This window comes from Sarcophilus harrisii, chromosome X (assembly GCF_902635505.1).
Source record: "Sarcophilus harrisii chromosome X, mSarHar1.11, whole genome shotgun sequence".
In the NCBI taxonomy this organism is placed as follows: Eukaryota; Metazoa; Chordata; class Mammalia; order Dasyuromorphia; family Dasyuridae; genus Sarcophilus; species Sarcophilus harrisii.
Genome location: NC_045432.1, coordinates 34,741,314 through 34,757,201, shown reverse-complemented (window position 1 = coordinate 34,757,201; position 15,888 = coordinate 34,741,314). Strand labels below are relative to the sequence as shown.

The 15,888-nt window shown below is 45.7% G+C and overlaps 1 protein-coding gene across 1 annotated transcript; it reads right to left on the bottom strand.

The window, feature by feature from the left end:
* Nucleotides 1–1,351: 1,351 nt before the first annotated feature.
* Nucleotides 1,352–6,150, bottom strand: LOC116420250 (DDB1- and CUL4-associated factor 10-like). Its single transcript, XM_031944602.1, is given in 2 exon segments — nt 1,352–5,602; nt 5,605–6,150. Coding segments are annotated over 2 exon segments (2,148 nt in total). The 5' UTR covers nt 6,089–6,150; the 3' UTR covers nt 1,352–3,938.
* Nucleotides 6,151–15,888: the final 9,738 nt, after the last annotated feature.

Genomic DNA, 15,888 nt, shown 5'->3' with positions numbered 1-15,888 from the left:
AGGCTGAGTTAAATGCACAAAGGACTGCAGACCACCTAACAGTAACTGTCCATCTCAAACTGGATTCTCTGGCTGAGATGGTGCTCCCTCTGTCATGCTGCAACAGGGAGCCTTTGGGGTTGTCAGGGAGAGACTTGCCCTTGTCATGTAAGTCCTTGCATTTTTCTACTTCTAGTTTGGTTTATCTGCCTCAAATAGGGTTGGCAACATTATGGTTCTGGGACCTTCCTGGTATCTAGGGGAAGGTAATTCAATGATTTGAACTGTTGTGCCACAGTGCCCTAAATGGCCCTACCTCAGTTTCCCTGAATCACTCTGCCTCAATTCCCCTGTTTGCAAGCTCCCCACTCCTGTTCATTAGGACTGTTATAACTTAGGGCTAGTTACTTGGCCATGTGCCAACTCCAGATAAGGGGGAGTTCAACAAAATCTACGGGCAACAACTCTCCTACAGGCCTCAAGGTCCTCCTGGCCCGGCTGATGGCCAGGGCTGGTGGTGTCCTACAGAAGGACTTGTGAATCTTCCAAGAGCCTTGTGCTATTCTTTGTTTCAGAACTGCACTCTCTAACTCACTTAGGGGGGAACTCTCTTGGATGATCTGCTTTCCCATTTCTTTTTTTTTGCCTGGGATGAAAACCCTCACTTGAACTGCTGCCCGCCAATGCCTGACTTGTGCCAAGATGAACCCCACCCGCCCCCCCCACTGTGCCAGCCCTGTGCGCCCCCCCCCCGAGGACTCTCACCCAGGGAACACTGGGAAGTCAATTTCACGGACATGGAAACCCGGGTTCAAGGACATTGTTTTCTTTTGCTTTTTGTTGACACCTTCTCAGGTTGGCCCGAAGCCTTTCCTGTGAGGTCCGAATCTGCTTGGCCGTAGCCAAGAACCTTGTGACTGAGATCATCTCCAGGTTTGGGGATGTCTGGCCACTATTCTCCCCATAGATATGTGTGGACTTTAATAAGAACTACTGGGGGGAGGTGGAGGCCCGAAATGAGACTTATGGGCAGCCGTGGTTCTATCTGGACCTATGGCAGCTCTTGGGAAGGACCTGGCGTATCAAGTTTTATGCGGCAGGAAGAGATTGGGGAGCCCTGCTCATAGCCCAAAGAAGGAACCTCCCGATGGGAAAACATCCCCATAGGCTCTAATACACCTCCTCAGCCTCCACTCCCCAAGGACCACTGTCTCCCTATGGGTCCTTTATGTCGGCCTTTGATGGGATACACGGGCTGATAAACCTGACCAGCCCCACCCTCGCCATAAGCTTCTGGCTCTGCCTGGACCTGCCCCCCACCCCACTTTGTGGGCACAGACTTAAATGCCACCTGGAGGACAGAGGCCCCCTCAATCCTGAGTGTTTCACTCTTGGTTGAGAGCCTGCCCTCTGAGTGCACCGCCCACATTCCCAGGGTAATTTTGGGAGGGGTGCAGGGGGAAGCACGGTACATCAAGTCGGAGAGCTACAATCTGGAGCACTCCCCATACAAGAAGCACTGTGTGGAAGTTGTTGCTGTTTCCCCACACAAAGATACTGTAAACTGTCTAATACGGCCCCTGCAGGGTCCTATTTTGCATGCACTGTGGGATTAACCCCTATCTATCTCTTGATGGCATGCTATGCTTTCAAATGTTTTTATCTTCTTCTTGGGACACTACTTCCCCATGATGCTTTGAAAACCCCACAACCACAGGCATATCTATCTACCCTTAGATGAAGTTCTTTGGTCCCTCATGCTTTCCCTAAACTCTCTAGTCAACAATACTTCCCATGACTCCTAGTGAACCACATAGTTAAAGGAGTCTCTATATTTACTCCTAGATAAGCCACATGGGTCACCATTATTTGCACATGACTAATCCAGAAAACCACAATCCCAAGAATTTATTTACCAAACACCTGCTGATACCTGATACTCTCATTCATAGGTCACCATTATATCCTTATGGTTAACCGAGAACCCCACATCCCTATGAGTCACTTTATCTACCCCTTGATGAGAGCCAATTGCCTCTCATGTTTAATGTTTGTTCTTCTTTCACCATTACTTCCTTGGAATATCCAAGAGCCCAACAACCAAAGAATTTCTTTATCTACCCCTTGATGAAACCCTATGGTCCTTCATGCTTGCACCTTGTCCTTTTTGTTTTGCATGCACAAAAGTAGTTTTATTTTGTCTTCTGGCAACATTTTTCTACAGAACAGCATCTCCCAATTACATAACCAAATCAGTGAGAAATAATTGAGTTGACAGAAATTTCCCCAAAATATGAGGAATGTATCTACTGGCTTAAATAAGGCACATTTGTACATCTGAATGATTGGTTATGAGACTTTATTAAGAAATGTCACATATATTGATTACTGAAATACTAAGGTACAAAAAATTACCCTTTTCTTTTTGGAATCAAATCCTTAGAATCCGCTTGGTTCAACAGGTTTTCCAACTGCTTTCATTTGGTATAATTATATCCATATTTTGTAACTCTGAAATTTACTGCCAAAGCTGGGAGATGTGTTCTCTGGTCCCACAGCTAGGCTGGAGCTACTACTTATATTTATAATCTAACTCTTCACAAATATTCTACAAATAAAGATCTACTAAAGTAATATTTCAATACATACAAGTATCAATGCTATAGTTACTCAGCTATAACGCAGGGTGGGAAGATGTTTACATTGGCATGGCAACCTGTGAATAACTGTCTTTTCTTGAGGATGGCCCAATTGTTGCTCGTAGGCCAATGGTTGTCAGGCCCACGATAAAAAAAAACAAAGAAGAAAAGGAAGGAAGAAAGCAAAAGAAAAGGGGGAAAACAACTTCCAGCCCTGGTTTAAATATGGAGCCTATTCAGTAAATGCTCTTATGTTACATTCCATTCAATACACTCACAGTATAAATAATATCATAACTAGCCAATTAGCGTGAAAACAATACTAGAATTCTCAACTAACAAATATAACACTAATGAAACAAATTAAGTGTTCTCAAAAAAACTCAGTATTCTTATACACATTTTTCCCAAGGAGAATAAGGAAAGAAAACAAAGTAAAAGGGGGCATTTTTACTCACTGATCTGCCCCAGGTAGTGTAACAATTTCTACTACACTATACAGATTGCAGCAGAGAAGATGACAGAAGTCTCTAAATGATGCTTTTCCTATCAGTCAATAAATAAATGCTTTCTGCTAAGCCAGCAGAACCTTATCTTTGTACCACAGGAAAAAGTCCATTTCTTCACTTCTCAGAAATAAAACAATAAAAACAAGTATACACAGTAAGGAAACTAGCAGTTTAACTTCACACAAAGGAAACTAATTACACAAACACGACAACATTTGGCTAGTATTTTACAATAAACAAAATCCCTCATGTTGTGAAAACTAGATTAGCAATTTCAATAAATTTCAAAAGTCATTAAGACAAAATCTAATCTAATATGTAGGAGAACATTTTCATCATCTAGTCATTATAGTGAAATAATGGCCATTTACAAGGGCCAAATGAATTGGCAAGATAAATTTTCGCTTGTAACAACCAATATGCCAACATCAGTCTTCTAGGACTATTCAGGAGTAGCACCACTTTCCATCTTCCTGAACCAAAAATCCTGCCCAGTGTCTACCAAGAGTCACACCTAGAGAAAAGTCCTCCAAGGACTACTGTGCAACACAACCAGAGGAACCATGGCACAGGATCAGCAGGAGCAGAGGAATGCCGAGGAAGAAAGACAATGCACAGTCTGTCTTAGAGATGCGGTATCAAACATCCAGTGTTAGACTGAGTACCCCTATGTCATTGTTGGGATGTTCATGGACCCTAGGGATGAGGATCTTGAAGCACTTACAAGATGTCTAAGGAAAATATTTCACCTGAAGAGAAGTAATTTAGAAGTTGAACACCAAAAGAGTTCCTTTTTTGATGAGAGTTTTGCCTAAAACTTTGGCTGATACAAAGACACGCATCCACCAAGGCACCCTGAGGCAATCTGACAATGTGTGGGGGAGAACTTGGTTGTCAGAACCACATCATTGTGAGAGTAGAGAGAATGGATTTCCTGCAAGGGCCTGGCTCTGTTGGGTAAGCAGTCAAAAAGTTCACTGCACTGGGTGTCAAATCCCAATAAGCGGATCCCATAGCCATGTGGGGAAGAAATCAGTCGACCATCAGGGCTGAAACAAAGTTCTTTGATGTACCCATTGCTTACATTAGCTTCCTCAATATAATGAGTCAGTCTTAGAGAATAATGAGGTGCAATGGGTTGTACTGGAGGCCCATCTTGGAATGCATAGACACAGGTCCACTCCTGGTCATCTATAGTACTGGAACACCGTAAAAGGGCAGCCTGACCTTTAGGATGTAGTTGTAAAGATGTAATGCAATTACCACGATGCCTCCCAAAAGGAACATCTGGTATTAAAATTTCAAAACTATTACGAGGTGACACACCTTCTGCTTGAGAGGATCTTGACACATTTTGCTCAAATAATGAACCAGAATGCCCATCATGAGAAGATGAACCAGCAGCTCTAGGAGCAGATGAAGTTGCAGAAGTAGCCGCATGGGAACTCCATGCAGTGCTCCCTGCCCTCATAATTGGATAGCTTCCAACGTCTAAAGATTTTGCCAAGTCAAGATCATGTAAAATCAAAAGATAACCAGAAGAGGTTGAAATCAGCATTTTGGAACAGTCTGGAGTTAACCTCATCCGCATAAGAAAACGGGTATGAAAGAATGTCTTGTGTGGGCACCCATCTTCTGTGCACCGGTTAGTGTCCCAAATGATTACATTTCCATCAAATCCTGATGAAACTAAGAGTCTTGTATTAACGTCATATTCAACGTTCTTCACCCAGCTGGAATGACCTTGTAAAGTGCACACTTTAGAGTTTAATTTTCTTAGATCCCAAAGGGCTACTGTACAGTCATCGGAGCATGTTGCAAACAGTCTATTATCCAGAAACTTGATATTATTTACACAGTTTTCATGAGCTTCAGAAAGCGTTTTTATATGCTTTGAAGATATGGGGTCAAAAAGAAGAACTTCACTCAGTTCACAAGCAACTATTAACACTGACCCATTGGGGGAGTACTCCAAGTTGAAGACGGCGCCATGGGTGCGGGTGTTCAGGTATAGTGAGTCTGTGGGGTGGGTGGATTTGTACAACCTGGTCATCATGTGAAAGTTGTCTCGGGCGGGGTCTACGTAATTCCCTCGGCCCAGGCTGCGGCTCTCTAGCCAACGGAAAAGCGGGATGCCCACTGGGCGCCCGGTCATTCCCACCCACCTGGGCTTTGGAGGACCCAAGCCGGAGGCCGTGGCAGGAACACACCTGGAGAAGGTGGTGAGGGCAGAAGGGCAGGCTGCCACAGCGGCGGCCGTGGACTGGGCAGTGGGAGAGTCTTGGGAAGAGGGGGAGCAAGGGCATCTGGTGCTCGGCTCACTGTTGGTCTGGGACACAAGCTCCCCAGAGCTCGACGTCATCGCCGAGGCCTCCGCCGTCACTGGGCCTGTGGCCTCTGTCAGAAAAGGCCTGTCTGGATCTTGGGAGTTGTGCGGCTCATGGGACTGGCGGGAAGAGCTGGAGGAAGGTTGCCGGGCTGCAGCAAGGGAGGGGAAGAGGCGGACCGGGCGGACCTCTCGCTCCCCTCAGACGAGCTCCCCTGGCTTTGGCTTATGAATGCCAGATCATCCTCGGCTAGTTCCTCCTCCTCGACCCCGACGGGGCTGCTGGGCCTGATGGGGAACATGACTGATGGCGTTGCCGGCAACCAGGCCAACCCTGAGCTCCCGGGCCGTCCCTTCAGCCACCACCACAGCCTCTGAGGACCACGCGGCAAGGCACTTCCGCCCGAGCCGCAGCGCTCCACCGCTGCAAGGCACTTCCGCCCGAGCCGCAGCGCTCCACCGCTGCAAGGCACTTCCGCCCGAGCCGCAGCGCTCCACCGCTGCAAGGCACTTCCGCCCGAGCCGCAGCGCTCCACCGCTGCAAGGCACTTCCGCCCGTGCTGCAGCCTAAGCGCCCCGGTGGGGAAACTGAAGATAATGTGGAGCGGGCAGGGACCGGAAAGCGTGAACACCATGGCGCCACCAAGCCTTCAGGTTTTCTCCTTGGTCTTCAGTCCCCATTACTTCCCCGTTATTTACCCCGAGAGCCCCACGCCCCTCCGAGTCTCTTTAGCTACCCCCTGCTGAGACCCTGTGGTTCTTTGTCCATCAGTGACCATTACGTCCCCATGATTAACTGAAAACCCCACAGCCCCAGAAATCTCTTAATCTATCAATCACTTAAGGACACCTTCTGGTTTCTCAGGTCTTCTTCTTCTTCTTCTTCTTCCTGGGTCGCCATTCCTCTCCATGCCTCCTAGGGAAACCCAGCACCTCAGGAGTCTCTGTCTACTCCTTGATGAGACCCTATGCTCCTTCGTTCTTGGGACACCATTTGTTCTCCGTGACTCATCCAGAAACCCTAAACCTCGGGGGTATCTTCATCTACCCCTTAAGGCGACCGTCTGGTTTCTCAGGTCTCCTTCTTGTTCTTGGTTCACCATTACTTCCCAATGACACCTCGAGATCCCACCACCCCAGGAGTCTCTACCTTCCCCCTGCCGAGGACCGCTGGTCCCTCCCGTTTTCTCCTTGGTATTCGGTCAGGATTACTTCCCATGACTCCCAGTGAAGCGCAAAGTTAGAGATGTCTCTTTATCTAGCCCTTGATTAAAATACCTGTTTCCCTGAATTGAAATACCTCTTTCCCTCCCTCAGTTTCCCTGAATTATAATTATCTCAGTTTCCCTGAGTTAGTATGCTATATTTCCCCTTTCATGTCCATTATGACTGAGATAATTAGGGCCATGGAGCTCTGGCCACTCTGATATTCCAAAGAGTCATAAAAGTCCAGATGGTTTATCTCAAATACCTAGATTAGCACTCTCTATTTTTCCTGGCCCAGACTTCCTGTCTTATGCTTGACCACCTTCTTCACCCCTAATTTATCAGAATTTATGGTCCTTCCTGAAATTATGACTTACTAGAGTTCCCCCCCCCCTTGCCTTTGTTTCCCTGATAGTTGGAGCCCTATAAAAGTCTCTGGAATTATTTACGAGATACTGAGTGCTTTGAGGCAAGAGTCTCATCCAGCCAACTAGTCAAAGCTCTCCACTAATAAAATATCAAAAACCCTAATCTCTGTCTTGCTTTAGTTTCTCCAGCATTACATTTCTGGAGTCCCAGCGAGATATGAAATCTGAGAGCAAGATTACAGATTAGAGATCTTCAGGTCTCCACCTAGAGTCTTAGTGCAGGCAGAATTTGGGCTTTTAAGGTGGCAAGAGTCTGGTTTCTTCCAGAATCCCACAGAGAGCAGTTCCAAACAACAAAAGCTCATCACAGAGACCCCCCCTTTCAGCCATGTGGAGACTCTGTTTTGAAATCCCTGCAGAGTAAGTTTTCTGTCTGGTCTGATTACTAGAAAATCTGGGTCCCCAGAAAAAATTTGGCTGATGAACCACACAACTCTGGGAAGTACTAAATGGGATGCCTTGTAGCACTAGTCTGGATGCCTTTTTGCATAAATCTGGGTGTTCTCTGAACACAATTTGTTTCTGAATGTCTGTGGACAATAAATCTGGGTGCTTCTTAGCATAAATTTGGGGGTTTGGCCCACTGAGTGCCATCTGATACATTTAGAATTGCATATTTTTTAAACAAGAGAATGCATTGGAGCACTTCTCAATTTGGAGGTAGAAGAATAACAATGAAAAGGGGGCATTGTCCCTTCTAAGATATCAGGAATTCATCTCCTGGCTGTATAAGGCTATCTGTCAACTCAGCCACTCTTATCATGGGGAATTCCGCCTCAAAGAAAGGGTCTCCACTTCATTACCTTCTTAATCATTTTTCTGAAACATTCAAACATCATGATTATGGAATATCATGAAGAAAGAATAAACTAAAATTATTTTGCTGGAATAAGTGGCCTTCCTTTGGGGTGGGATGTACCAGAAGGTACATATAATGGAGACATGTCCAAGCAGTGTACCAGATAGTCACTGGTGAACCTGGACATCCACATCAGTATCTCTATAATGATGTCTGGCTGCAAATCGTTTCTTTTTTTTTTTTTTTTTAATTTAATAGCCTTTAATTTACAGGATATATATACATGGGTAACTTTACAGCATTAACAATTGCCAAACCTCTTGTTCCAATTTTTCACCTCTTACCCCCCCCACCCCCTCCCCTAAATGGCAGGATGACCAGTAGATGTTAAATATATTAAAATATAACTTAGATACACAATAAGTATACATGACCACAACATTATTTGCAAATCGTTTCTTACTCCCCCTTCCTGGCTGAAGGCTACGACCATGAAAAATGGTCATTTTAGTTACCCAGTCCATGGGGACCAACAAGGAAGGTCATAAATTACCAAGCCTTCAAGCAAAAACAGAGAAGAAAGTGTTACAGGACTATTCTGAAGATCCCCAAGAAAATCCCCCTCCCCTACTGTATCTGGGTTCATGCCTGTATCAACCCTTGCCTGAACACTCCCCATCCCCACCTGAATTGCTGTTTGAAAAACTCAAGCCTCCTAAGTCTCTCTCTTTTGTACCAACCCCTTTGTTGGCTTCTCTTCCGCTCCTTTCCCCCTCCCTTCCCTCCTCTTCTCCTCCTCCCTGCAAATCCCACTCACAGGGGCTTTGTAGAGCTAGCACAGAAATACTGGCACCAGCCCCATTGCCCCCTGCCTCCCCTGTTCTCTTGTGCCGTCTCCCCCTACACTTTCCCCTTCATAGCCTCCTTCTCACTCACCTTCTTGTATCCGAGGCAGAGTCTCATACAAAGCTTTGGGCTCATACAAAGATCTCCAGCCACCCCTAGTCCTCCCAAAGCCAGTTTTCTTGCTAAGATAAATAGTGGGATGGGAGGTAGTGCCCTTTCTGGTTTATGTTCCCTTTTCTACATGTGATACATATAACTGGAAAAGTCAGGATCCCCCTTTTTTAAGAAACCACAGGCTTTGATTAACCTGTTTTCATATCCACCTATCCACATGGGATGACTGTCAGCAACTTCTCACTACCCTTTTAACTACTGAGGAGAGGGATAGGATTAAATGGGAGGCTAGGAAGGCTGTTCTTAGATCTGGTAGGAGATCAGTGGAAGAACACCATAATCAGGTAGAAGCTAATTTCTCTCTGAGAGACCTGACTGGGATCCCAACTCCCTCTAGTGATATAGCACTGTCTGCTTATCATAGATTCCTTCTCTAAGGTCTTAAAGCTGCAGCCCAGAAGCCTATTAATATGACAAAGATTTCTGAGATTGTTCAAGGTTTGGATGAATCTCCTGGTGCATTTCTAGAACTTATATGAGGCTTACTGAACTTACAGTACTATAGATCCTGAAGTTCCCAAGAATTATAGGTCTGTGAATATCACATTTGTTAGTCAGTCTGCTCCAGATATACATAGGAAGTTACAGAAGCAGGAGGGATTTGAGGGTATGAATGGATCCCAATTAGTCAAGATAGCTCTGAAAGTTTTTAATGCCGGAGACACACTAGCTAAGGAATCAAGTAAGCAGTTACAGCAGCCTTGAGGGAATCAAACACCTCCTCTCAGGGTTCTACCCGGTGCCCCCATGGACTCCAGCATTCATTAGCCTCAGACAATGTGCCTATTGTAAGGAAACAGGCCACTGGTGCTAACCCAATAATATTTTCTCCCTTGAGGGAACTGTATGAAAGTGTCCTAGTTTCCTCTCTTTAGACCCCGGGGTCTACCTGCAAATTGGGGGTCAGCCTGTCAATTTTCTGGTTGATACTGGAGCTATTTTCTCTGTTCTAACAAGACCCCTGGGTCCAATATCTTAAAAATCCATCTCCATACAAGGTGCCACTGGTAAAATCGTTTCTTATTCCTGGACTACTGAATATACAGTCCATCTAGGGCATGGGACAGTCACCTACTCCTTCTTAATCATGCTAGACTGTTCATACCTGCTTCTTGGTAGAGATTTGCTTTGAAAGCTTCAGGCAACCATTTCCTTCTCTGAGGGCCAGGCTTCTCTGACCCTAAATGCTCCCAGTCCAAGATATCTTCTTGTCACCCTACCCCTCCAGTTTGAACAGCTGTTGGTGGCCTCCCTCACATCACCCTCTTCTGCTCTCTGCCCTTTTCTCTCTCAGTTACAGACAGATTTCCTTCAGGTATGGGAGGAAAATAATCCTCCAGGCCTGACTGCCCATCCTGCACTGGGGGTTGTACAGCTTTTAGCCACTACTTCTCCTATATCTGTCAAGCAATATCCCGTATCACGGGGAGCCCTCCTTTCTGTCCACATTAACATTCTGTGCCAGTTGAAAAATGCTGGTATTCTAGTTGCCTGCAACTCCCCTTGGAACACTCCCCTTGGAACACTCCCCTTCTTCCTGTTAGGAAGCCTGGGTCTTCGGACTTCCACCTGGTTCAGGATCTTAGGGAGATTAACAAAAGGGTTGAAACTATCCATCCCACAGTTTCAAATCTGTATACCTTCCTCAGCTTGCTGCCTCCTATTCACACTGTATATACTGTTCTGGACCTCAAAGATGCTTTCTTTTTGATACTCCTTGTGCTGGCTAGTCAATCTCTATTTGCTTTCCAGTGGATAGATCCCCAAGGGGATTTCTCAGGGCAGCTCACTTAAACTAGGCTACCACAGAGTTTTAAAAACTCCCCCACCCCGTTTGGTGAAGCTCTCCATCTGGACCTCCAAGCCTTCTGCAAGGAACATTCTTATTGCTCTCTTATTCAATATGTTGATTATCTTCTCCTTGCAGCTCCTGATGAGTCCCTCTGTTTGCAGGCAACTCATGCCCTTTTGCAACTCCTTCAATCCCTAGGCTACTGGGTCTCTGCTAAGAAGGCTCAGCTCTGCCTTCTCGAGGTCTCTTATCTAGGTTACGTTCTCAAATCTGGCCACTGCTCCTTGTCCTCCAATGGTATCCAGGCTATTTTATCTATTCTGGTCCCTACTACTAAAAACAGGTCCCAGAATTCATGGGGACATCTGGTTATTGTCACCTTTGGATTTCCTCCTTTGCTGAGATAGCAAAACCCCTTTATTCTGCCTCAGCTGGACAGGATCCCCTTTTCTGGGGCCCTCTTGAACAAGCCAGTCTTTGATAATATCAGGACCACCTTTACCAAGGCCCAATGTCACAAAGCCCTTCCATCTTTTTGTGGCAGACGCTAGAGATATTGCAAAGGATGTTCTGACCCAAATGCTTGGCCCCTGGTATCTTGGCCCCTGTTGCTTATCTCTCTACACACTTAGATTCGGTACCAGCTGAGTGGCCTCCCTGTCTTAGGGCTGTGGCTGTGACTTTCCTCCTGGTAAAGGAAGCTGACAAGCTTTCCTTGGGCCAGTCTCTCTCTATCTCTCTATCTCTGCTCCTTACTCTGTTGAGGCTCTGCTCTGGTTCACCCCTGACCAGTGACTCTCTATCACTTGCATTACCCACTATCTTCTGGACCACCCTCACCTCACTTTCTCTAAATTGTCCGCCCTGAACCCTGCCACCTTGTTCCAGATCCTAGTTCTGACCCAGTCCCCATACATGACTGCTTCCAGCTCCTTGAGGAGGAGTCCCAATCAGCAAGGCCTGACCTTTCTGACATTCTGCTGAAAAACCCTGATCTGATTCTTTTTATAGATGGGAGAAGTTTTTTGCTGGTGCTTCCAGGGCAGCAGTGGTGGACTATCCCTCTCTCTTTACTCTGTGGTCTTCTTCCCTCCCCTCTGGGTCTTCTGCCCAGAAGGCGAAGTTTGTTACCTTGACTCACGCCCTGCGCATAACAGAAAGGACCATCCAAATCTTTGATCAGGAGACCCAGACCACTCTGCAACCCCCCCCACACACACACACACACTTCATCGTAACTATCCAGCAACTATCCCACCAGGAGTGGAAAAAGTCCCAAAGACTGACCCTATTGCTCCTGGGCAGATAGCAGTTTTAAGTTCAACTATGACCTTTTAGTACAACATATAGATCCACCCTCCTCAAAGGGCCCCCTGGGACCTCTGACTGCTCTACTACTAGTCTCTCCTAGAACATCAGCCCTGGCAGACCCCATTTGGCCAACACCATTTCTGACACCATTGGACCTTGTCTTGGTCCAAAATTTCCCTACCTTCCTGACCCGTCAGTTCCAGTTCCCTTAAATCTTTTGATCCCCACTCCATGCTTGATTTACTGACAATAGTGCACTCATATTTGAACTCCACAAATCCCCAGCTGGGCCATGGGGATTGTTGGCTCTACTTTAACTCTGAACCCCTTTATTTTGTTGAGATTTCCCTGGCACACTCAGTTCCTGGGACCACTTCTCAATCTACCTGTTTCTGGGAACAACTAAAAATCACCCTTGAAAATCTCCAAGGCAGAGGCACCTGTCTTATGACTGCTTCCACAAATTTTTTTGACCCTCTCCTCCAGTCATGTAACCCCAATTCCTTAATTAGCATTTCAGCATCCTCAAATAACATTGCAGTCGGGTATCAGGCCCCTAAAGGTTCATGGTTTGCCGGCTGTGTTGGTCTAAGTGTGCATGCTCTGATACCCTGCTTAGAAATCCGGATCCTTTCTATATCCTGGTAGCAGTGTTTCCCAGCCTGTCTGTTCTCCCCGGAGGGGACAGATGGAGCCACTTTCGGTCCCATTTTTCCCTCTGGAGTCTATCAGACAGTGACATGCTCTACCATTCCTTCCCCTCATAATAGGGCTTAGGCTAGTGGGTACTACAGCCCTTAGCACCACAGCCCTCCTGATGAGCAGTTCTGGGTATGCTGAGTTAAGTGCACAAATGACTACTGATCTGACTCAGATTGAATCATCCATCTCAAAACTAGAAAGCTAGCTTCATTCACTGGCTGAGATGGTGGGGTCTTTGTGCTGCCCTAAATGAGGAATGCTGCTTTTGTGCTAAGAACTCTTGGATACACAGGCAAAGTCTGGCTCTGGTTCATAAGAATCTTGAGTCTAGATGACTGGAGCAGGGTCAGGGAATGAACTGGCTCCAGTCTCTGTTTAATTCTTTCTCATGGCTAAGCACCCTTATTATATCCCTTATGGGACATTGTTTCTCCTTTTCCTTGCCTTCACCATAGGTCCTTGCATCTTTTCTAATCTTGTTCGCCTTATCCGTTCCCAGGTAGAATAGGTCAAAATCATGGTGCTAAGACCTTCCAGGTATCTAGGGGAAGATGATTCAATGATTTGAATATTCAAGAGAGAGAGTGTGGAATGAAATACCTCATCTTTCCTGCCTCAGTTTCCCTGAATTCTAATATCTCAGTTTCCCTGCATTAGTTTCCCTGAATTATAATATCTCAGTTTCTCTGAGTTAGTATGCTATATCCCCCTTCCTGTCCATTAGGACTGAGATAATTAGGGCCGTGGAGCTCTGCCCACTCTGACATTCCAAAGAGTCATAAAAGTCCAGATGGTTCATCTCAAATACCTAGATAGAACTCTCTACTTTTCCTGGCCCAGGCTTCCTGTATCCTGCTTGACCACCTTCTTCTTCACTCCCAACTTACCAGAATTTATGTCCTTCCTGAAATTATGACTTATTAAAGGTTTCCCCACTGATAATTGGATCCCTATAAAAGTCTCTGGAATTAATTACTAGATGCTGGGTGCTTTGAGACAAGAATCCCATCCAACCAACTAGTCAAAGCTCTCCACTAATGAAATATTAAAAACCTTAATCTCCATCTTGCCTCAGTTTCTCCGGGATTACATGATGAGACTGACCTTGTTTATCTCTCACACTCTCTCTTTGCCTCTCCATCTCTCTGCCTCTCTGTGTCCTCTACCTGATCTCTCTCACTCACTCACCCTCAAACTCAATTTAACATTCACTGTCACACTCCCATTCACTTTCACACACTCATTCACTCACTAAAACACTAACTTATACCCTCACAATCACACTCACACTCACTCATATACTCACACTCACACACTCATACATGTACTCACACTATCCTGGTCTGCTTCTTTCTCTCTCTTCCTCTCTATCTCTGCCCACTCTAAATTCTCCTTCTGCCTCACTCTCACACATTCACTCACACTAAGTCAGACTCACACTGACACTCTCCCCCTCCCTCCCTCTTTGCCTCTCTCCCTTTCTGCCCATCCTTCCCTCCCCCTCTCTTCTCCTCTCCCTCTCTCCCCCTCCCTCCCTCCTTCCCTCCTTCTCTGCCTCTCCTTCACTCTCCATGTGGTCTGTTTTTCATGCATGAATATCACTTCCCCATGACAAGCAAGAACCCAGGTCTCTCTATCCACCTTTTATGAGACCTGATTGTCCCTCATGTTTAATGCTTGTTCTTGAGTTGCCATTACTTCCCCATGATTAACTGAGAACCCCAAAAATCAGAAGTTTCTTAATCTGTCTCCTGCTGAGAAGCTATGGTCCCTCATTTATTAGTCATCATTATTCTGCCATGACCCTTCAAGAAACCCACAACCCCAAGGGTCTCTAACTATGCCTTGATGAAAACCTATAGTCTGTCTTTCATGGGTCACCATTACTTATACATGACTAATCAAGGAACCCCAAACCCCAGGAGTCTCTTTATCTAGCCCCTGCTGAGACTTGAGAGTATCTCATTCATGGATCGCAATTATTTCCCCCATGATTAACCAAGAACCCCACCACCTCCTGCATCTCTTTATCTAACCCATGATGAGACCTTATGGTCATTCATTTTCCCCTTTGTTCTTCAATAATTACACATGACAAACTGAGAAGCCTGCATCCCCAGGACTACACTTATCTACCCCTCCACCGGACTCAATAATCCTTCATGTTTTCGCCTTCTTCTTTGGTCACCATTATTTCTCCAGGATTAACCAAGAAACCCATAACCTTAAGAGCCTCTTTACCCGCTGCTGAGACCCTGTAATCCCTTGCTCTCCAGCGACCATTATTTCACTATGACAACCTGAGAACCCCACAACACCATGAGTGTCCTTAACTACCCCTTGATGAGACCCTATGACCCTGCATGGTTTCTTCTGGTTCTTGGATCACTATTATTATCCCATGTCCAATTGAGAACCCAGAAACCCAATGAATCTCTCCCAATTAGTCTCTTTAACTGTCCCGTTGATGAGACCCTATGGTCCTTCATGTTTTCTCTTTTTTTTCCAGTCACCATTACTTCCCATGATTAACTGAGAACCTCACAACCCAAGAAATCTCTTTGCATAACAGGTAAGGAAAACTTATGGTTTCTTAGTTTTTTTTTTCCTTATTCTTGGCTCACCATTACTTCTTCATGACTCCCAGGAAACCCAGAACTCCTTGAGTCATTCTACTCCTTGAGGAGACCCTAAGGTCCCTCATTCTTGGGACACCATAAATTCCACATGACTCATCGAGAAAACCAAAACCCCAGAAGTCTCTTCATCTACCCTCTGCTGAGACCGTGTGTTCATCCATGTCACCATGTCCACTGAGAACCCTGCAACCTCAAGAGTCTCCTTTCCCTTCCCCTGCTGAGAGAACATGTTCCCTTGTTCAGAAGTCACCATTTCTTCCCCATGAATAACCGAGAATTCCACAACCCAGCAGTCTCATTATCTACCACCTGCTGAGAAACTATGATCCTTTTGTTTACTGATCAACATTACTTCCCCATGACAACAGAGAACCCCACAAACCCAGATTCTGTTGATTTACACCTTGATGAGACCCCATGATATTTCAAGGTTTCTCCTTTTTCTTGGCTCATTTTTACTTCCCCATGGCACCTCGAGAACCCCACCATCCCCAGAGTCTCTATCAAACCCTTGATGGGGCCCTAAGATCTTTCATAT